Source organism: Pundamilia nyererei, unplaced genomic scaffold, assembly GCF_000239375.1.
Source record: "Pundamilia nyererei isolate P.nyererei 1_Seehausen unplaced genomic scaffold, PunNye1.0 scaffold00258, whole genome shotgun sequence".
NCBI classification, from domain to species: domain Eukaryota; kingdom Metazoa; phylum Chordata; class Actinopteri; order Cichliformes; family Cichlidae; genus Pundamilia; species Pundamilia nyererei.
Genome location: NW_005187659.1, coordinates 532472 through 556166, shown reverse-complemented (window position 1 = coordinate 556166; position 23695 = coordinate 532472). Strand labels below are relative to the sequence as shown.

General features: G+C 40.7%; 1 protein-coding gene across 1 annotated transcript in view; it reads left to right on the top strand.

The window, feature by feature from the left end:
• Positions 1-7185: 7185 nt before the first annotated feature.
• olfm2a (olfactomedin 2a) overlaps positions 7186-23695 on the top strand; it is a 40816-nt gene continuing 24306 nt past the window's right edge. The window contains exon 1 of the mRNA XM_005749946.2: positions 7186-7695. Within this exon, the coding sequence (XP_005750003.1) occupies positions 7639-7695 (57 nt within the window). The 5' untranslated portion in view covers positions 7186-7638. The remainder of the gene's footprint in view (positions 7696-23695) is intronic.

Below are 23695 nucleotides of genomic sequence, written 5' to 3'. Positions count from 1 at the left end.
AAGATAAATAAAGAGTCAGTGGCCATGAACAGCTCTCTCGCTCACCCTAACATGAAGGGAAGGATAATCATCTGCCAGGCTCGAGGAAGTGGTCATGTATTTTTTTCAGGCTACTTTCATGCAAAGTGCCTCAACTATTGCCTTCACCACAAGGATCCCCAGGGCCAACTGTAACATGCTCCTAAACCTACTAGATTCAGCAACAATTTAATGGCTTGTAGACTCAAGGTAGAACTTGTCGACTCAGTCGTATTATATTTTATGTATGAACTATAGTTCTTCAGTGAAACTCATTATAAGTCTATTCTTTAAAACTGAAATTAAACAGACTGCAGCTACAAAGTTTATGGACATAAGCCTTAATGTACTGAGCATGCTAAACTACATAGCAGAAAAAAGCAGGTGCCTCTCTGTTTTATCTTATGTTATCAAAGGAGTGTGCAGGGCCTGAAGTTATTTTGCACAGATTATAACAGACCATATCACTCAAAACCTCTATCAATCAAGGTGGATTTCAGTGAAATGCAGTAAGGATATTTGTCACACATCACTATGTAGCGCAAAACACTGCTATCTCCACGCAAATAGGTGGCACACAGGCATGTATAAAGTCATCTGTAAACACGAGCACACACAGTGGGGTAAATAACTGTCGGTATCTCTTGCAGCATCGAGAGCAGTGGCGCGAGTCTTCCCCTCAGATTTTGAAAGCCCTATCTGTATCAGGAACAGCAAACCGAAAAAGCAATTTGCTTTGTCACACAGAGACATGCTTGACTACACTGAATAATTGCACTGCAGCTCTGGAAAGAGCTGTTTTCCTTTTATCTAATGAAGGCCTTCAGGGGAAGGAGCACGGGACTATGTGTTTTATATCTGTATGTGTGTGCTTGAGGATGTGTGTGTGACTGTATGTACGTACAGGTGTGATATGCAATGTACGCGCTCAAGGACTATATACATATGTGGGCATTTAAAACTGCAGAATGGAAAGATAAGCAATTGTAGCAGATATAAGATATCCTTTGCTCTGGTTCTATACCATCCATTCTACCAGTGTATATATTCTACATGTCGTTTCTGCACAGTGTTCCCCTGCAATATAATGATTAATCAAATCTGCATCTTGCCTCTCGGCTGTGTCCAGTTCCACGCTTCAGGCACTTCACTTATTCAATATTGCAGAAGCAGACTGGAGAATAAGAACCCCTGTGACTGGCTTTAGAAACTAACTCCGGAGAAGTGCTGAATCCACACTCAGCTGCCTGTCGGCCTTCCTCTATGGAGCTTGGCAAAGCAGTGCAAAAGCTGGAGGGACAACTTCAGCCCACAACTACCACTCAGAGGACTGCAAGGAGCCCTAGTGATGCAAGCAGAAGGGAAAAAGTGAACCTTTCCATCCCCTTCATTTCTATATTTTTCACCATAAATGTAGCAGAATCAGATGATAAAACATATCAGTGGGAGGAGAAAAGCAAAGAGAAGGAAAAAGATTACAAAAAAATAGAGTGGAATATAAGCGCCGTCTCTGATTTCTCTGATGATTGCATTCAGGAGAAAGGTTTGTGAATCGCCACAATGGCTCTACAACATTTGCACCACTGTGAAACTGTAATTAAGTCATCAGCGACAGTTTGGAGTCTTTGACATCATAATGAGGCTGAATGTGCGCAGTTCGTGCTCTGTGGATAAGCTGCTGTAATCACTTCTATCTGCTTAATTATGTAAAACCATTTTTCTATCCTACTAATGTCTAGGTCTTTATCTCTTCCTCTCTCCCTCTCAATCTCTATCTCTGCCTCATATTTTGAAAATAATCTACAAGAAAATCGTAAAAATGCAGTAGAAAAGGACACACATCCTTGGACTTATCAACCTGAGGCACATATTTGGGTCTTAATGGATGCTGGAAAATAGAGTACAGTGGATGTTGGAAAATAGAGTACAGTGGCAAATGAGTAATAAAAATGGGCACTGAAGGATTTATACTAGCTGGAGCTACTTTAAAAATGAGCACAAAGCCCTGACCACTTATTGGTGGAGGAGCTTATTGTTACCCCTCCTAAGTACTGATCAGAAGAACAGTACAGCTCAAAAGAAATGTGCATGCAATTTTCATGTCTTCTTTCTTTCAAGTTCACTTGTACACATTTCCTGCTTCACACTTATGGAAGTGAAGATGTGCGCTGGCTGCTGCGGGTTATTTGCAATGAAGTAAACATCATTCTTTCTGTCCCTAATGGAGAGAACCTGACTGTACTCTTTTTTTAGATAGACCCACATCAAAGCGCCCCTTCGATAGTACATCAGAGATCACCATATCGCAGTGTACAAGCTCCACGCACACAAATACATGCTCACCCTTGAGAGTGTGGCAGTGGAGAGTGAAATCTTGTGATGCTTGGGAACTTTACCGCCAAGACAGGCTGCAAAGGGAGAAAAAACCCTAAATGCATGAAAAAACAGGAAGCTGCCACAGTTTCAATGGAGCAGAAAAAAAAAACAGCAGAGAAAAATGTCAACAACAAATAGCTGCTGGTTTCTATTGCCACAGGCGACATGGACTTTGGTTCTCTCATGTTTCTTTCCTCCCGCATTATGCATCATCTTTTCATCCAATTAAGCACAAATACAGGCAACAGAACAACTCAGGGAGCATCTCACTACTATTCACTCTGGGAGAGAAAAGCAGAGCAAAACAGAGGAAGACTTGTCAATGAAACAATGAACAACAAAAAGGATAGTACAAGATAAAACAATAGGAAGATTTTTCGTGTACATAGCTTTACTTAAGGATGGAACTCTTGGCAAACAATCCCTTTCTATGTTTGATAGGTCAGCCAGCGTCTCCTCTCATTTTTTTTTGTTGCTGTGAGTCTGTGCTGGGCAGCAACTTGCCGTTTTGATTCTGCAACATGAGCACATTGCCATACAGTTCTTCTAGATGGTGATTGATGATGTTTGCTGATTTATGGCGAGGCGCAGACAGGAAGAATGGCAAGGCCTCTTTGCAAAAAATCCAACTGAACCTGAGCTGTCCTTGTCTTCGTTGCCTTGGTTATGATCAGGTAGTGAAGTGAAGCAGCTTAAGATGAGTGTGAAAAGCCATGTTAAATTCTATCTTCAGGCAGACACTGAAGGTTTCACACCTCTCACTTTGGGCACTCAGCCGAGAATTGCGTCGGGCACATTGCATTCTTAACCTTCTGTCCTACTGACTGCTTTAACTTTGCCATCATTTACGTGTTTCTCCTTATATTATTTGACATATCCTGATAAACCCAGGCTGTCTCCTAGGTTTATCAGGATATGAGAGAAAGATGAGATTTAGTAAGCTGTCATTGTTGTATTATTAATCTTTAAACATCAGGATAATAGATTTTATGACTTCACGTTGCCCTTTTCACCAAGCCTAGACTTCTGGAACTAGATATTTGAAAATTTCAAAGTCAGATTAACAACGATTTTCCCCTAGTGAAGTGAAAAGGAAAACTCAGCAGGCAGCTGAGTGTTAGCAGTGGCAGTCTTCGGTTGCACAAAGACACTGTACTTTTGGGACTGCTGAATAAGATGTTTCATGCTGTTTAGGCATTAGAGATTCATTAGGTAGTATGAATGTGAGATGCATGCTCTAGGAAGCTGTGCACTTTGCTTTTTTGTTGTTAGATATCTGTGTTATGTTTTCTGGAATGCCAGGGTTACACTATTTGTACTATTATCAACAAGCTGATGTTGTAGTGAAGTATCTTACATTGTTATTAATGTCTGCTCATACATTCTAAGCCAGATACTAAGAACTCCATAAACTTTACACTTTCCCACATGCCAGCTGAACATACTATATATAGACTAAAGATCTGGATACTTTGAAGGAGCACATGATCTTTCAGTTCTACTGCATAATAACTCAGCTGCAGTAGCAGAAGCAGTAACATTACAAAGATCAATGAAAACCACAAGCTCTGTTATGGGACAGACTCCAATGTTTTCTAGATGGATGGAGCCACTCATGTACTCCAACGTCACACAATCCAATTAGGCTGTCTGTGTATGCCTGTGCTGCGCTCTGCAATTTAGTCACTCCCTGGGTCCATGCACCTGTCTTAGATTCACTAGAACCACAAACAAAGCGTAGTTACTCTTTCTCTAGTGCTTCTATACCACAGTTCATTCTCAGAGTATTCTTAATATTCTTCTTGCCTTCCAATTGTTTTAAGAGAGTCAAGTCTTGGAAATTGAAAATCTATATAATAATAGGCTTGGCAACGGTGGCTCAATATAAATGGCCCCATCTGCACAGCTGTGTTTTAATGCTTAAGAATGCTTTGACAAGCAAGATGCCTGCAGGCAGTCAGACACACTCGTGCAAACTCGTACTTGCACACACATACACCTAAGCACCAAGATGCCATGGTTGTTAAATATAGTCCTTAGGCCACTTTGAGTGTGTTCCATTATTGCAAATATTTTAGCAATGCACACACTAACTCGGAGAAAAGCACCGCAGGTGATCCTAGCTTGAACCACAAAGCATGAAATGCATTCACACAACCAATCAACTCTATTCTGATGAAATGTTTTGATAAGCTGGTTCTCCAGTACATCAAAGACAGCTTCCTACCAGTTTGCATTGCATCCACAGAGGATGCCATGTTGAATGCCCTCCTCCCTGTCTTCATACTGTCTGGAAAATAACAACACCTAAATAGAAATTCCCCATGAAACTGACTGACAAATTAACCTCCCTGGGCGTGGATACTGGACATCCCAACAAAAAAATACCAGACAGTTGAGATCGCAAATCAAATCTTCTCGGCATTGAAGCTCCCTACAGTTGTGTATTCACCACCCCAAATTCATACTATATAAGTACAACCGCACTGTCCAAATAAGGAGAGAACTCTACTCTTACAGATACAACACCAGATCAATCGACTGTTCAGTAAACAAAACTAAGGAGCTGACTGCTGGTTTTATAGAACAAAGAAGGTAAAGACACATTTCCCTCCATGAAGATGAGGGAGAGTAGGTCAACAGCTTTAGGTTCATGGCAATCAATATCACAGAAACCTGTGATGCTGATCACATAGTTCTTTTTAAGAAAACTAAAAATGGCTAAATCAGCTATTCTGGTTATGTGAGGTGTCTGAGCAAAGCCTAAAGGATGCTATAAACAATATCTGGCAAGCAATATAGAGCTATCTGTCATACCACCAAACTTTTATCACAGCCTGTATTCTCCTCAGGCTGTGAGAATACATTATTCCTTCACCACAACAATATCACGACATTTCTTAATAATTATTTATTCATCCATGTAAATATATCTATTTGTTTTTTGTCAGTAGTATGAAAGACGTTTGTACTTAACTTACACAATTCTATATTCCATGATCACAGTCAAATTGATCCCTGAATCTTGAATCAGTCAACTAATAAGATAATCACTGAGAGTAACCTGGGATCATCATGGTTTTAGTGCTACATCTGCCTTATACAGAAACAGAGAGATTATGCCTGCTTGCCTGAGAAGACATATAGTGGCTCTGGAGGTCTCATTCTTCTTTCCCTTGGCCTTTTTGGCCTGACTTGAGGATAACAAGAGAAAAATAGTGCAATTGTTTGACAAATGGGTCATGCTTTGTTTGCATTTACCCAAGAAGCAGTCCCACAATTTTCCGAATGCCCCAGGACTGCAAAGTGTGACAGGGGATGGAGATGGAGTAGAGCAACCAGGAGAAGGGATGAGTCTGTTAGTAGAGTGTACAGTATTTCCTCAGTAATAACAGTGGCACCCTGGCCAATGACTTATCACCAATTTTACACACTATGGCAATCTTGAGCTTCTCATGCTTTACTGTATGTATGAGCAAAGACAGCATCCAGAATGAAACACTAAAATACAATAACACTGGTGAAAAGAGCATGACTGGAAGGAGGAATCTTTCATGCATTCTTATGTTTGTCTTTCTCAGATATCACCATTGCCTTTCGCCCTCCTCTAGCTACTCATTTCACCTCCTTGTAGTTTTTCCTGCTGGGAAAATAGAGGGGTGTGCACTATGTCACTGAGGGCAGCAGCAGGGGTGGAGAAAGTCAACCCTCTCGCGAACCATACAGGGGCAAAAGGGATAGTAGAAACAACTCATCACAGTTGATATCCTTTATTTGAACTATTCTATGCTATTCTAGCTTTGGAAAGCTTTGAACTGCAGCCACGGGGTTTTGTTTTCAAGAGTAATGTTTTATGGAATTAACTACTGTGTCCTTAGAAGAAAAATAAATAAGAAACACAACAACACTGCCGTATTGTGTGGATTTGACAATGAAAATTATAAACAGGCATGTTTTATTCAGTAGCAATACACCTTTCGTTTCATGTCCTGCCTTTGCAGCTTTAGCTGTCTTAGCTTTGGTCAGTCAAGAGATTCCAGAGCCACAGATGACACACTTTGCATTTACCTCAAAGACTTTTTAAGCCAGAACATCCTTAAGAGGTTAGGACAAGGTGGAAGCAGAGGCTGAAATATATACTTTTTTTTTTATACCCAAGAAAGCATCACCATCACCACAAACACAGCCTGTCACAGCTTACATGAACACACACCAAAGAAGCTGTGTGCACACCCATTCTATCTTCACCTGGCTCGGACAATAGGTATTAAATGAATGTCAGCAGAATCACTCAATTATCTCTTAGATAATTATCTCTTAGATAATTGAGTGGATAAAGCTTGGAGCATTCATTATTTTAATTGTAATCGGAACAATAATAATCTTTATCATTTTCCTAAACCCAAGAGAATCCCTTTGTTTTGGCATGTTGTAATTGGATATATGTCAGAGCTGAATTGATGGTATTAATGTTGATCTAACAGCCTTTCTACCTATCAATCATAATGAGCAGGAAGACATTAATGCTAAATGTCGGATTCTTAAGGACCTATCTATCTATCTATCTATCTATCTATCTATCTATCTATCTATCTATCTATCTATCTATCTATCTATCTATCTATCTATTACACACACACACACACACACACACACACACACACACACACACACACACACACACACACACACACACACACACACACACAGGTGCACAGCCAACCTCGGCTGCATCAAAGAGTGGTACTTCGTTCTCTGGACTCGTGGCACGTAGACGTGCTGCTCCTAGTGTCGGCACCTTGCAAGCACAGCAGTCACCTTCCAACCTCTGGCCCCCCACCCCCCAAGCTCCTGGCGCTCAGTCGCAGTTATTTTGCAGGACGGAGGGGACCGCTGTCTGTTCACTTTGACTCATTACAGCATCTCAGGAGTTTGCGCTCTATTTCGCTCTCTCTCTCTTTCTCTCTCTCACCTCCTTTCTCTCCTTCTCAGAGATAGGAGGTTCAGCGTTCGCTTCCCGCAAAACTGTCTATGCTCCACAAAAGACACGCGACTGGTTGCTTTACCGAACCACATAGGGCTGCCTTGCATCCCGGTGATGAGGCTGGTGGCGCACAGCCGATACAGCATTGAAGGAATCCCTCTGTATGTGAAGAAACCGCCCCAGTAACGATTAAAAAAAAAAAACACGGAGGAACAGCTGCCGGAACCGGTGTCGGCTGGGACGCGAACATTTCGACAAGAATGCATCTCTTCAGTGCCATGTTCCTACTTGTGATGTTAGCTGTCATGCCCGGTGAGGTAAGGACGCATGTATACGATGAATAAGCATTGCTCAAAAGTTCCTGAAGGACCTATTTACGAATCTCAAAATTGACATTATACCTGTGAACCAACGCTCTGATTGGAACAACATCGCAATTTCAAAGAAGGTAAAATATGTTAAACGACTGCGAAGACCCATTAATCCGAAAATATCGCAGTTCAGTCTGCAATCTATCATGCTACTGAAACATAGAGAGAAAGTTCAAGCATAACAATAGGAAGGGCTGTAACAGTCGATGGCATGTCCACGTAAACTAGAGCCCTTACACATTAAAAAAAAAAGAATATCGTCATGCAATTTATAGTCACTGCCTTAAGGGAATGGTAAGAATACATAAAGTACCATCTTCCTCTGACAGTATAGTAATTGATTTGTCGGCGCTCTGATGCTTTTGATGCCCTGGAGGTCGTTGTTTACAGATCTTCCTATCAACCTCTACATCAGTGACAGAGGGGTCCCGGGGCTCACCGAGAATCAGATATTGCGCTGTTTAAGCGTCACGCAACGAAGTGTGATTTGTGGCCGTGAATGCAAGACATGAGTAATTACTATACTGTACCAAACCAGCGCCAACAAATGGTTGTAGTTTCTGGGGATGTATGCCTGCTTGTGTGGCGTGCTCTCGTGTATGACACTCGAGAAAAGCCGTGCCCGTTTGGAAAAATGACGAGCTTTGATGTGACAGTTGTAAATTAAAGTGAAGGACGGTAAATCATTTGACCCAGAAAAGCTTTCGGCCAAGGCAAGAGCATTTGAACTTGCAGGGGTTCAGCTGGTCAACATACGTGCAGTGATGAGCATAACTCAGATGGATTAGAAAGTGTAACGTCTACAGAGAAGCCAGCTACAATTCTCCACATTTACTAGGATCATACAAACTAGCCAATGGTCCTTGTAGGTCAGCGCTGTTTATACCTTTAGTAACAAGCCAAGCTATATTCAGGACCGTGGACAGCGCTGTGTCGCGCCTGAGTCAATTTAGCACCGAAGACAGCGCCTCCTTATACGTTGGAGGTGAGTATCACCATTTGGCAAAGGCCATCTAGAGGCCTCAGGGTCTTGCAGATATAACACCAAAGATCAAATGAGACGGAATATATGTGCATTTACAAGGTCAGTGAAATACTCGACGTTAAAATGGTATGAAAAATAACAGTGAATAATATGGCCGTCACTCATGGACAATAGAATTGCATCAGCTCTCTATTACATTGTCTTCGATTGCATTTCTTTTTCAGAATGGCTCTTTAGGTATTTGCAGTAAATGTATACTGTTAAACTAATGGACTTTTCATCTCAAACATGAGCACAGCCTGTTACTCCATTTAGCTGTCGATTATCATTGTAAAATGCAGTATATTGTTGGAACTGTTCAGATTCACTAATATTTCGCATTGCATTTGCATTAGCCATACATCACTCATTTATGTTTACCAGCCGAGTAAACAATTACAATTGACCTGTAAAAGGAGGGAAAGCTGTTGTGCGTTTTCAATTTATAGGAGATGAGTAGATGTGCCATACACCTGTTTGGTAGATTTAAAATAAATCATGTACAGCACAGCTGGTATTAGAAGAGAACTGTGTGTAACTCCTAGAGTAGTAACAACGTGCAAAACTCTAATTTATTTTCAAGCACAACCCCAGCATGAATAAACTTCCCTGATGCTTAATTATGGAGTAAAAACTGATATATTCTAATCCAAACCAAAATATTTGGCCAAAATTGGAGGAAATTTGTAAATTACACAACTTTCTCTGTTCAACAAATACTCACACGGCATCACAGATGCACTTCAATAAATGGTAAACACTTGCAAATGTGATCCTGACAACGTAACTGATGATACAGTTTTATATCTCAACCTCTTCTTCAGTGGATTTATATAGTAGCTGCCTTTGGGGGACAATTTGTTGTAAGTGTTTACATTAAATATTGAACGGTTTGAAAGAAAATATGACACCACCCATCGTCTTAAGATTGCATTGCAAACATAAAGTATTGATGAATTCTTGCATATGTACTGCAACGGGGATAACACTCCAGCAGAGCTCATATCCACAGTAAGCTTCAGTCACAGTTTCAACACAGGCTTTTATGAAATATTTAGACAGCTTTAATGAGACAGATGCACTTGTTCGTTCACTGCGTGTGTTTGTTAAGTGCCCATAAAGCCCAGGGGTCCTTAGTGCCACTGATATAAATGGGCACCTGTTTGACCTTGGCACAGATGTCTTGCTATAATGTGCACACCAAGTGACGCATGACAGAATGCAGGTAAACTCAATCAAGAGCTAGGATTTACATCAATATGTGATACTGCATGTATTGTATACTTTGTTTGTTTCATCATTAACAAGATAGGGAGTGTAATATATTGCAGCTTGGAAAATTACTCTAATGTAATACATTAAAAATAATGAATTATTGAATTGAAATAAAGATGAATAATAAGGTGACTTCTTCATCAATAGATATAACTTTAATGTTACAATCAAAGACTTGAGAAGAATACTATATTCCTGCTCGACAATCAAGCTCTTTTAAAAAGCATGCAAGGGGCCTGATGGGGATGTAATGTGTATTTTGTTCCAATTAAACAAATGATTTATTTGTTTCATTTTCTAGAGCGGCACAATTACTGGTTAAGGCGTAGTGATTGGTTCGTGTACTTTCTCTCTTAGGCTTTGGGGGCAAGGAAAATAAATAAATTGATAAATAAATAAATAAATACAAACGCTTCTATCCCAGACGAGTGAGTGAGTGCCAGAGAAATGCCTTTATTGGTTTAAGATTCCTCACCTTGAAGCCTGCCGATAATAGTGTGGTTGAGACTGATGGAAATGAACACTTGCTTTGGTGTTTTGCCGTTGAGACACAAAGTGCATTGGGGGAGAAATCCTTGTTGTTCTCAAAGAGGGAGACAGGAGCCTGTGTAAGCAATTGGCTAGATTCTTCAGTAATTTTCTTGATCCCTTCTGTTGCCAGTGATCATGATAAACAACCAATTTGAAAATACTACCCTGTAAGACCTTGTTAAATTTTGTTTCCTCATTCTAGTTTGGTGTCATGATTGTAGGAGGAACTTGCCCAGCCAGGGCCAATTTAGCTGAAAGGCGAGCAGTGTAACAGAACAAGCACTTGTAAATCAGGCTGCTGTTTAAAACATCATTTGGCACAAACATTACGTTTATTTACATTCAGCTAATTATACAGTAGTTTAGCGATGCAGCATAAGTGTCAGAGAATCTAGATGCTTTTAGTGACACAAGCGCAAAATACAGTAACGATAATGCTGTAAGCTGACCTAATGTAAAGCTGTTTACAGTGCTTCTACATGTGAGGACAAAAAGGACAGACCTTTGTTCATTCAGAGTCAGACAGGACAAAAAGCTTGGTTGGCGAATGTCCACATAAATAATCCACCACCCTGGCATTGACCCTTTGGAAAAAAATGGCTTTGCCTGGTGCCAGCTGAATGAGAGCAAAGCTACATGATCATAATAAAAACCCTTCCCTAGACACGAACGTGACAGAGCCATGTTAAATCTTCATCCTCGTCTCCACACCAAAAGCCTATTACAGTAGAAATCTAAGAGAAACAAATTGTATGTCAGAAATATTTCTTTATAGAAATTCTCCCACTGCCATTATTATCAGAGAACCCACTAGGCAAAGGTTTATATAAATGTTGAGAAAACAGACGTGTAGCTGGATAATGTTCTAAGAATAGAGATGTGAATCTATGTTTTCCAGGAAGAAGGACACTAAGTAGCACGCTGGACTGAGTGTGCTCTGCCAAGCCGCATCATAACCTCCAACTAGAGAATTAAACAAATGAAAAGCTGCAGGAGCATGGGTGTAAATCTGCCAGCGAGAGGCAAAGACACAGCTGATAAAATCACCTTGCTGGACTAGACAGCTCCAGAGCTTGAACGAATTATTAACACTGCATGACCACACAAGCCCATGTAATTAGAAGGTCAAGCAGCAACAAAGATATATCTTCATACGCCAAGAGCATTACATAGTATGGGTGTAGCTTACACATAACTGATGAGTCAATTGACTCACTGCTAAAAAATGTGGTTTTAAAGACATATTTTGCGTTACATGGCAACAATATGTAAGTTTACTGTAAATTTCATCTGTTTCTTGAATAAAACACCACATAATTACCTATGTGAACTAATACCTGTGTTGCCTGTGACTCAGAAGCAATCATGTTTAGCATGATGTGGGTGAGTAAGTGAGCAGGCAGGGTTATATTAGCCTCTGTGCATCCACTTTCATGCGCTCCCCATCAATATACAAAGGTGCTGCTTCACAATCAGCCACAGATAATGAGGTTGCGTTATATCTGATTCACTGCTGCTTGGAGAGATTGAGTAGTATGTGCTTGTGTCATGACTGATTAGGGTAGGGCCTGAATTAGGGCACGATAATGATACCACATTGTGTGAGAGATTTGTTTTATAAAAGAGATACTGCTTAAGAAAGGGGCTGATGCACTGAGAGCTATCGAGCCTTTGTGCTGTCCACTGTTCACTCCCTCATCTTAATGTTTGATGTGCTTTCATGTAGCCTGCTGCTTAATCATCAGAGGCGTTTTTATGTGTGTGTGATCGCGTTTGCAGGGACAAATAATCTTCACAAGCACCGACACTGTATGGATTCACGACTAAGAATGGAAATCAGGACTTGAAGAGGTTATTTTTTTTGCTGTAAGACTTTTTTTTTTAAAAAACCCTTAAATTCAGTTCGACTCAGTTTTCATTGTAAAGTAAAGACCCCACAATAAAAAAAAAAACCAGCAATCAGATGACCCCACTATGAGCAAATGAATTGTAAAATTAAAGTTGAAAGTTGGGACAGCTGTGAATGATGCCGGTTATATTTAGATCAACTAGTACTGTGCAGGGACAGATAAAGGAAGGTTATGGTGCTTTTTGAGTTCTTAATGATGATTTACCTGCTCTTCATCATTTTGTTCGCAACTCACTCCTGGGTGACTTAGGTTCTGATGATGCTGGGGAGTTTATTTGAGGTGTGTCTCAATGACAAAGTGAAACGGGTAGCTGATTTTACTACTGCGGTGCCTTGGATGAGCCTCACAGGCAGGCAGTGGTCTGCATGGTAATTGGTTAACGGGTGCACTGCTGAGTAGAGAAGCATGTGAGGTCAGTGGCCTGACTCTCAGACTAATACTGCCTCCCTGTCATGATTGCCTCCAGAGGTAGAGCTAGCACAAGCTTGGCCATACCTCTTCATATGGAATAACCTTTTTACATAGGTTATGTGTTTGTTTTGTTTGCTTTTGCAATTGCCAAACCAAAAAATAGGTTTTGTAAAACCTTCAACACACTTGGCAGACATTTAAATATTACTTGAAAAGGGGCTTGCCAGCATCAAATAGAACATTACAGTTTAGTTTCACTTTAAATGACCGCTTACTCATTCCGAGTCACAAACTGTCCACTACATTTGCTCAAGGCATGTGTGGGCCCTAAATGACCTCTATTGCTGTTTTCTGTCGTGTTGAAAATCCAGCAGCCTGCTGTCGTATAACAACCATTAGAATTCACATGGACCAAGCTGTCTGACTGGAGGACAGATTGCAATCACTATTAGAAAGCTTAGCTTTGTCATTTCTACATAAATGGTTGGTTAACCTGACATTTAACCAGCAATAACTGGATGATTAAAAAAAAAAATCATACAGGAGACCTAAAAAATATTTTGAAATCATGTCCCCCTCCTTGACTCCTGATCTCTCTTCTATAGCATTTACAATGTTTGACTCATGCATAAATAATTTCTCAAAACATTCTGGCTGCTAATATAACGCATAGGATGTTATTTGTATGCTTCCTGTCGACAGAGTATAGAAGCATCGGCTTGACTGGTGGGATGAATATCATCCCTATATCGCATTCTCTACCCCACTTTCTCTCTTTCCTTCTGTGTGAGTGTGCTCGAGGGTGCAGGACTCCCAGAGGTTTATGTCTGTGACTCTAAGCAAGAGTGACATTTCTCTGACAACACCCAGCACAGACACACATGCACCTCTACGCACACTCTTTCTTCTCGCAAATACACATTGTCTTTGTCTCCTTTTCTCTCTCGCCTTTGCGCTCTAGTTTCCAAGCATGTCAGCAATCGGATCCACAGCAGACAAAGAGCCAGACAATTCACAGAATCGATTCAAACAAACGTGGCTAAAGCTATTAAGGCTGCTGAAGTGCATGGTCTAAGTGACAGATGCCAATTAGTGCACAGACGTGCTTGATCATTTGGTCAGTGCTGAACACACAGCTGCCCGTAATAAGGATAACAACACATGTAGCCCTAGTAACAGTCACTATGGGAGTGACCCAGTGTTTTGGGGTGTACGTGAGTGTGGGTTTGTGTGTGCCAATCGGCTCTTTTTAAAAAAAATTTATTTATTTTTTTGCATTGCAGTAGGCACCTCCTGACCAGCTCTCTGTACGACCTTGCTTTCCCCTGCTCGATGAATCTTTTATGAGCCTGGCAATGTGGGTTTCTGTGTAGAAGATTGGAATATAAATATGGCTGTTGCGCCTAGAGCTCCTCTTCCCGCTCTGATACAAAAGCTTTCATAAGACTGAGCAGATTGGGCAAGCTGCTACTTGAACGTTGCTCTTTACATTTCTTCACTTTTATTGGAAGAAACACATCAAGGAGCGTTGTGCATTCAAAAACACCAGTCACAGATTGTGCCTCTACCTGCTCGCTCATATCGTTAGGCAACATACAAACTTGTTTCTTTTAAAAGCGGTTGGTTTTCACGTCAGATTCTCAGTCGTGGATTTTGTTTTCCTTTTGAACGTCCTAGTTAATTGCTGACATCCATCGTATGAAGCAGAGAGCTGTAGCAGTAACTGACACTAAATGAGGGGTGATAAACAAGTGACAGAGTAAATGTTGGTTGAATTGCTCAAACTGTGCTATCCTTCGTCTTCTCTCTCATTTCCCTTTCATCTCCTCAGTTTTTCATCTCTTCCTGCTTCTACTTCTCGTGATCCCTGCTACCTTTGTTCCATCGAATCGTCTGCTCGCCGCCATGTGTGACTGTGACAGCATTGCCTCCCATGTTGAAAGCTAACTCAATTGCAGGGTGATCATTTTGGGTAATGAAGGATGAGAGCTATACAGCACAGTAGAGGAGGAAGTAGAAGGCAAGAGGAACCATTTAATCGATGTGTTTTCCACGTGGCACTGTCACAGCCACTCAGTAGGGCCATTGATGAGGGAGACTCACTTTCTCTGACTGCGCCAGGGCTTAAAGGCTCCAGTCAGGGAGGCGTGGGAGCCCAGCAGCGACCAGACACTGCTGCATATCAAGCAGGCTGGCAATGCTGCTCTTTGCAGCCCCACGGTGAGCAAGGTAGAAAGGTCCTTTGATAAAGACACTACATGCCGGAGAGGGGGCGATAACAAGATGATCCAGTGGAAGGAACTCCAGCTTGCATTACATTATGATAGCTGAGCCTAAACCCCCAGGATTTCTCCAACTCTATAAAACATACATGGACACATTAGTGCGCAGTACTGGATGTGAATGCAACATCTGGAAGTAGAGACCATGATGCAGCTAAAAACCAACACATGAATATATATTAACCAAGTACTATGATATGCACAGGACATTGGCTTATTTCATGACACTGCTGAATGTCCTGAAATAAGTAGGGTCATGGATAACACAATGCTAGATTAGAAAGCTCAGGTTTAGATAAGCCTGTTAGAGCAAAGCAACTTTTCATAACAAAAATGTTTTCATCTTTTTCTTTGGGTGCCTTGAAAAGCGCTGTATAAATCCAATCCATTATTATTATTATTATTTTTTTTTAAAAATGGCAGTCTCAGAAACACGAAGACATCCTGCACAAAGGACAAAATGTACTTCAAGTACTGAAAAGAAAGCATCCTTTCCCCCCTCTTGTCCCTTAGCAATACTCTTGGAAATGCGTATGCATATTGCATCTAAATTATATTAAAGCTACTCTGTGTGTGTGTGTGTGTGTGTGAGTGTGTGTGTGTGTGTGTGTAGGAAAAAGTGTAGTTCCAAAAGCTAATCCACTATAACCGAGACCATATAGTGTGCATGCATACATTTTTGCCACACAGGCACACACACTGTGGACAGATGCTGTGAACTAAAGCTGCTGTGTTGATCAGGGTTGGTGGGCAGTATCAGTACAAAGTGAAAGGATGTGAACTGAGTTTGAATTAGTGCCCAGTGGAGTAGCCGAGCAGGGCAGCATGGCTGGTAAGTGAGTGTGTGATAGAAAGAGAGAGAGAGAAACTGAAAAGACAGTGAAAGACAGAGTAGAGTTACTGAAAATGAAAACTCAGATTGTGAGCAGGGACAGAAGGAGAAATAGTCAGAGGGAGCCTTACGACTGTGTCTGCAGGGTTTTTATCTCTCGCATCTTGAACGAGAAGAGAATAATAATTAGAGGCCTACCACTTTGTCATTGTGATTTTATTCCCCTCACTGGCAACGACACTCTTTTGCAGATTGTCTTTAATTAGCTTCACATCGCTTAATCAATACGGCCATGACCATGACAAAACAATGACATGTGCATCCTGTCGCTTGGGAGGGGGAGGCACAGGAAGCAGCAGGATGAGTGTTGACAGACAAGATGCGACAAGAATGTGATGTAGAGTGGCATTTTTGTTGGAGGAGGGAAAAAAAGGCGCCATGCTCTGATAAAAACCTGCTCTCATGATGATTAGAGTCCACACTTGTTTGTCTACTTTTGAGTTTATGTGTGTGTGTGTGCATGTGTGTGTGTGTGTGTGTGTGTGTGTGTGTAGATGAGCTGCATGATAACTATGTCTGTATCTCGTTGCATAACAAGGTGAGAAAAGCAAGCAGGTTGAAGTACTGCTGTGTATCAGGCAGCAGTGATAGTCATGTCAAAGTATGAAATGGGATCTAATGCAGTATTTCTTGTTATATGGTATGAGCAGCAGAGCTGAGTGCTTTAGCCACACTAATGGTGATGTGATGAATAGGTATTCAGGAGAGGTCTCTCTCTTTACGCCTTAGTGCCTCAGGCTACCGGCCCTCTCGGCCCAGCTCTCATCTCTTACTCTTCTCAGTGAGAGTAACAGCTTGCAATGAGCTGGTGCAAGTATCTTCACAGAAGAATACATCTCACATGTCATCCACATTTTTCTACTTGGCATGTCAGGATCAATATCTGCAGCTGCCATACTTAAAATCAGGGCTAAACTTTTCCAAACAGCCCAGAAGGAGGGTATTACGTGTGATCTGTGGGACTCCTTTCAAAGTAAAACTAACCGATTTGTGCCCATACATAGTTTGATGAATTAAGAGGTCATTTAAAATGAGGAAAAAAAATCTAAGCATAAAGGATTTGGATTTTGGTAACTGCTTATAAGTGGAAATTATCAAGGAAATTAGAAAATGTAATTATTATTGACTGCATCTCGGAAGGGCCATCTTTAATCATAAGTCTTTCCTTTTCAAAATGACACAAACACTCAGTTGTTGTTCAGATGTGGGTCCTTGCATGGGTGTCGTTAAAATTTAAATGAATGATTTAGTCTATGAGGAGAAAAAATATCACCAGAATTCTTTTCCCTGTTATTAGAAACTCCTTTGTTTAAAGGGTAGATCTTATTTTGAATGCATTTTACCCATGGCAATCAGCTAAAAGTCAACAATGGTTTGTCCAATGAGGATCGAGCAGTATAGGAGACTGCCATGTCCTAAAGACCACCAATGAAAGTAATTATGTTATTGATTAGCAAAGAAAGGTGGTGCTTGGTGCTGCATGAAATATTAGTGCAAAGAATGACCTTTCTCTTATCCTATCTGAACGCAGACATTCGCTCACGAGTTGCACTGCAGATCTTGCAGTGCCTTCATTGTGAAACGCAGGCTGCACAACATCTTGCATCAACAGAATTTCTGCAGACAAATCCACAAAGCTGCTTGTCTTTGTTTAGCACACAGACAAACTCACATAAATCCTGCAGTGTAATTCATATGTTTGAAGAAGAACTGACTAGAGACAGTAACATAGCAAATGCTACTACAGTTATTCGTTTACGGCTTTGTAACTGCTAAACATTACATCTGTTGCTGAGAGATCCAGACTAATGTCCCATGTGGTATAGCAGAAGACGTTATAACTACTCTTTACCATTAGGGCCTATCCACCCTCCTCCCACTATCACCTCCCCACTCACTTAACTCACCCAATCTTCTCATCTCACACTTGACTAACTCCACACAATATTACCGCTTTATAATATTTGTACAAACTTCTCATTTTTGCACCGCATTGCAGTTTGCTGATATTTTCCTGTCTGTTTGTTTGTGTAATCACTGAATGGATCAGTGGCTCCTCATTTTGATGTGCAGCACAGACACTGCAGATTATAGTATATGGCTGAAATCGGCAGGGAGTTGGAGGAAGGCAAAGGAAGAACACAGGCTATTACAGGACTGTTTATTCTAATAAGCCTTTTTTTTTTCAGGCTTTTTCTTCCCAACTCAAAAAAGTATAAAGTGACAAGCTAATTTGTTTATCTACAAGTTTCTGCTAACCTTTACCCTCATAATTCCATGTGGCTGTAAATGTAATATTCAGTTAGGGGCTGTTTGGGGATTTCTCTCTGCTGCACACTGGGCCTGTGTTGTACTAATAATGTCTCCCTAATTAAATGTTACAGCTTCTGTGAGCATTAATGACCTGAAGACAGAGGATACAAATGGAGGCTTCAATCTGAGCTCTGACAAAGAGGTTGGACACAAGACTGCAGGCTGGTTCTGTCCCTTAATTACTAATATACGGTACATAGCTGTTAGGTTCTGGTCATTGTTTGCTCCTTGTCTATGTCAAGCATGTTTTTTTCTTTTTTTAGTATCTGACTGTTGCAATCTCTCAGCAAACCAAAGTTAAATTGGCAAGACCTCACCACTCCTCTCTGGTCCTGTTAGTTTCACTGTTGCAGACATGGCAGAAAACCGACAAAGATGTAAATTCATTACCTCAGGGAGCTTCAAAATACATCTTACACCCTTCTCCTTGTCTTGCTGTCTTTCTCTCTGCCTCTTATTAGCATCACAGTTTCCTTTATAACCTTTTTGTCTGTTTCCAGAGTTATCTTTGGCTTACTTTCCTTTTGTGTAACTGACCACTGTGCTTAGCTAATCACTGTGATACCTTCACTTTGTGACTTGGTGACATTTGTAAACAATGACTCAGACAAAGACAAACACAGCCACTTTGTCCACTGGCTGTCTCTTTGGTCATCTAACAAGGTACTAGATACATGCTATCTAAGAATAGCTACCAGCTCTACTGCAAACACACATGAACAGAACATTAATGAAACAAAGCAGTTTGAAAGTAAAGTGATAAGATGGTGGAATAGCACTTATGCTGCATGCTAAAGCAGATTTGAAAATGCTCTTAAGACTAAACAGCAAAATTGTATATAGAGATTTGTAAATGTTATGTCAATTACATGTATTTTATCAACTGAAATGTCTTAAAGTGATTCAATATCTGAGGGTTTCTAACACTCGGAATAAGACAAGTTAAAATCTGGATGAAAAAAATCATTTTGTAAGTTCAGTAAAGGCTGTTTTGAAGAGGCAGGTAGCTATGGGGGGGCTGTCTCAATTAGGAGGATTTCTTTGAGCTTTTGTTACCTTTCTGTTGTGAAGAAGACTTCCAAATTGCTGTCAGTAATTACTCCATTTACAGTAATAGCTTTCGCTATGTTACAGAGAATCAATGATTAGCTGGGAGAAAAGGTCAATATGTGGCATGGGCTCTGCTGTTGGTCTGGTGTGTGGGACATTGGTAAACAGGTCACATATCCAGAAAATGACTACAGTATTACAGTATCTGTAAGTGTCAATGCATGTCTGCACGCATCTACATATGTGCAGTGGCTCTCTGTGTGTGTCTGGGGGGGGGGGGGGGGGGGGGCAATTTAACTGGGCGTATCAAGCCTCAGGAAGGGCTGCACTGAGTCACATTCAGCTGGTGATGAGGGCACGAGAAGGAGCAGAACATAGAGCCATGCTGGGCTGCAGAATGCATTGCTGCTGATTGCCACATGTAGTCCTTGTGTATTGGTTTGATCAAGGCTTTTCTTTTTCCAAGCCCAAAGCAAAATGTGGCACCCTGCTTGTGCCTGATTGAGCTAAGATTCAACCAAACACATACAGCTTATCGTATCCTACAAATAATACTGTACAACCCCCCATAGACAGTTAGGATTGTAATCAAGGGAGCAATCAGGAGCAATCAGTTCTTCTGTGAATAAATTTGAATGCATGTTCCAGCAGTATATTCAGAAAGCTACCCGGTATATTATACAAGATTGTTTTTTTTTCATGTCATGTGTGCTGGGTAAAAGAGAAATACTGTCTGCGAGTTTGGCTTGGATTTAAATGCTTTACTCAGTCTCTGCACAATAGTTCTTGAAATCTTACTGTAAGTTTGACCATTCTGTGAGCTCAGTCGAGAATATTAGAGGTTCAGGAGCCTGATGTGTGTATTCAATCTTCAGTCTTGCTTTGTCTGTGGATGGATCTTCTTGCTTTCATTGTGATTTGATTAGATGGGATTTATGGGCTATATTGTAAAGACAGTAAATAAGCTCAGCAGTAAGGTATTGTGTTGGTGTCAATATAGCCATGCAGACACACTTACCAAATTAATTTTCTTTACTACATATTCCTACAGCACAGGTGAGAAGAACAAATTCTCACCTTTTATTTTAGCTAAGCGCTTTTAGCCTGACGCTAATGCTGTCACGTTCCTTGTTTTATTTTACTTTAACCCGCATTGCACAGCTTAACCAGGACTGTCACGCAAGCACCATAAAAGGGTAATGCAGAAAAATTCACAGCTCAGTGGAGAAAAAGTGCTGTTGCTCATGGAAGTGGACACAAATGTGAAAAAGCCTTGACATACACAGGCAAAACTCGGCATGCATATGTGAACACACCCACACTTAAATCCAAACGTAGGAGGAACATAACAAATGGGCTGTACTGTAGCTCTCACGGGCAGTATGTACCTAAGGTTACCTAATTGTCATCAGATTAATTAAGCTTAAAAGTTACCCTGATGCAAGTTCAAGATTAACATACTCCCATGCAAGGTCTGTATGCAAGCATCATATATCCTGTCATTATTCATACTCATCATCGTCAGTCATCTCTGCGGTCAGAGTGCAACAAATGCCCTACTTTATTTCTGGTGATTGTTCACTACTTGAATTATTGACCATATTCTTCAGAAAAGGGCGTGTCCTCTGTACTTTATGCACGCAAGTCTTGAATTGTGTATACAGTCCTCACATGGTCTCTGTCACTACTGTAAAATGTAAAACGCCAGATGAATTTCCTTAATCAGAGGCCTGCAGGAGCAATTAATAGATTAATCATTCCATGTTGCAAATACCAGTGTGTCTGTTGGCCTGAACCTTGGGGTACAACCTATTTACGGGATTTAAATAGTTGCCATGGTAATGAGGTCACACTTTGTTTAAGCTGATTTTGATCTTGATACATTTAGAAGGAAGTGGGCCTCCGTGTCCATCAGCTAATTAATGAATTATGACTCAGAAAAATAGCCAGTATTCTTAGAGCCAGATGACTCCGCTATCGTTCAGTGCTCAGGCGGGGGCTTTATTTCTGCGAAGCCTTGCTACTTCAGTCATAACAGTTCTGCATCATGATGATAGAGGTCTGTGTAATTAGCTGAGGTGTAATTTGGTTCTGTGTTTTAGCTGTGAATCTGTAGCTGGCTGTGTATTTATGCTTGGTGACAATGTTGCTTGTGCTTGGTGCTTTCTGTTCCCTAGTATTGTAGTCTCACCCAAAGCTTGTCCCTATAGCCTCTGGACTTTGTAGCGCTCTACTGCCACCCATGGGTGTGCACAAGTGTTTCCATTTCTGTAGTTGGAGGGCAGCTTCACCATTTGAACTGATTAAAAATGCCCTTTATATCCACACCCACAGGCAAGAGCAGAATGGCCTTTTTTTTAGATGTTTATAATAACAACACAAGGCCATGTTGGTGTGACTGTGCTGCAAAGCTTCGCAACATGCATCCCTCCACAGTAATGTATGTATTGCCAGAACAAGAGTTAAACATCATGTGCATCTTTTCTCATTGCCCAAAAAGCAAAGAGAAACAAAAGGGAGACAGTGAGGGTTCTTAGAGGCTATATAACATTTACAGTGAAGAAGTACAAAAGGGAGGGACAAAAAACTGCAGACAATGACACAGCAGAGTTATGCAGAAAATTATGCTGGCCAATTATTCGAGTCAAAATGATATGGAATGGAATGGCAGTGAAAATTAATCAAAAAGGATTAAATTAATACAGGTTAAATGGCTGACTTCCTCTCTGGCTAATATTTAATAAAAGCTTGTTCCGCCAACAGACTTTGTGATTAGACAGTTGATTGGCAGAGGCTGGAATTCTTTGAAGTATAACAGATTGTCCTCATCACCCATTTTTGCCATCATTTATTTAGTCCATCTAGTCACAAAAGATGGCATATGACCCATAGTCTGTGAAAGGAATTTTAAAGAGCTCAGTGGAAACATGATCTATACAGCAACCGCTAAAGCACCACTTATCAGCAGCGGACTTTGATTGAGTGATGCTTCAAAAAGCAAGATAAATGTGCAAAAGTCAAACGTCGGAGAAAAGATATGAGGCTGGATCTTAGATGAGCCTCCTTCAATATTGTTAACCAGCACAATTAGCAGGCACGGAATCAATGTGGTTTTGTTACTGGCACTAAAAAAATCAGACTGAAGAATACATAATTGTGTACACTGCTAGTAGAAAATAGAGGGCTAAGAAAACTCCTCCCATGTGAAACTTGATGCATTTTTATTCAGCCATAATCTTTCATCTAAAAAAATATGTTCCTTAGAATGAATCATTTCTCTGTTTGAGATTATGTATATCAAATCTACTTCAGTTGTACCGTTCTGCACACCAAAGCAGCCATCACAATAACCTTACAGGACTACACTATTTTATGGCTAGTTTGACCTATTTGGACTATTACTTCTGAGAACATTATATGACAATGTCTGGGGCTCTGTTTAATTGCTGGAGCAGTACATAACTAGTACAGAATACTTCATGGCTGCTGACTGTAGATGGTTATATCAAAACTCTGGTCATTTTATTTAATTGAGCATAGCAATAGTTCAGGCAGGCCATTAAATCCAGCTCAGCCATAGACCTGTGTCAGCCTACACCAGCGGAAGGCTCAGTTGATACCCTTCTACTCATCTAATTGGCAAATCTCAGAAAGGACATGGTCTTTAGGTTGCTTTAGCCTTCTCACCATTACTGCATTTGCAGGCCGCTCTGCAGCCCACCCACCACCACAGCTCCAACTTTTATGGCATATCTGACGTACCTAATGCCACATTTCTCATTCTGCTGGTTGCAGACGAGAGCCATGCTGCCAAATATAAATTACAGCTGATGGAAATAACAGTTTTCTTTGAACTGACCTAAAAGATACCAATTTGGTTTATTTTGAGATCTAAAAATAGAAAGTTCAGAGCTTGAGCTTGATGCAAAGATGCGTCTGTGATTTAAAAAAAAAGACAAATTATAACTACTTTCTGTGTATGTCCTTTTATGTTTTGTGAAATTTTGAGTATGACATAGTGGAAAAACAGAAGCTGTATTGCCTTATTTTCATTCACAGGAGGGGATAAGAGTTTGTTTTTACTTTAGATTGGCATTATGCCAGTCTTTCTGATGATGGAAATTGTTGAGTAGGGGCTAGGAACAGCAATCTGTCAAAACATCCTTGGAAGTGTAGAGTAATGTGTGTGTTTTTACTTTCTCAGCATTTTCTGTGCTATCTTGCTATTGCATAATGCATTATTGAACTCTTATTCAGC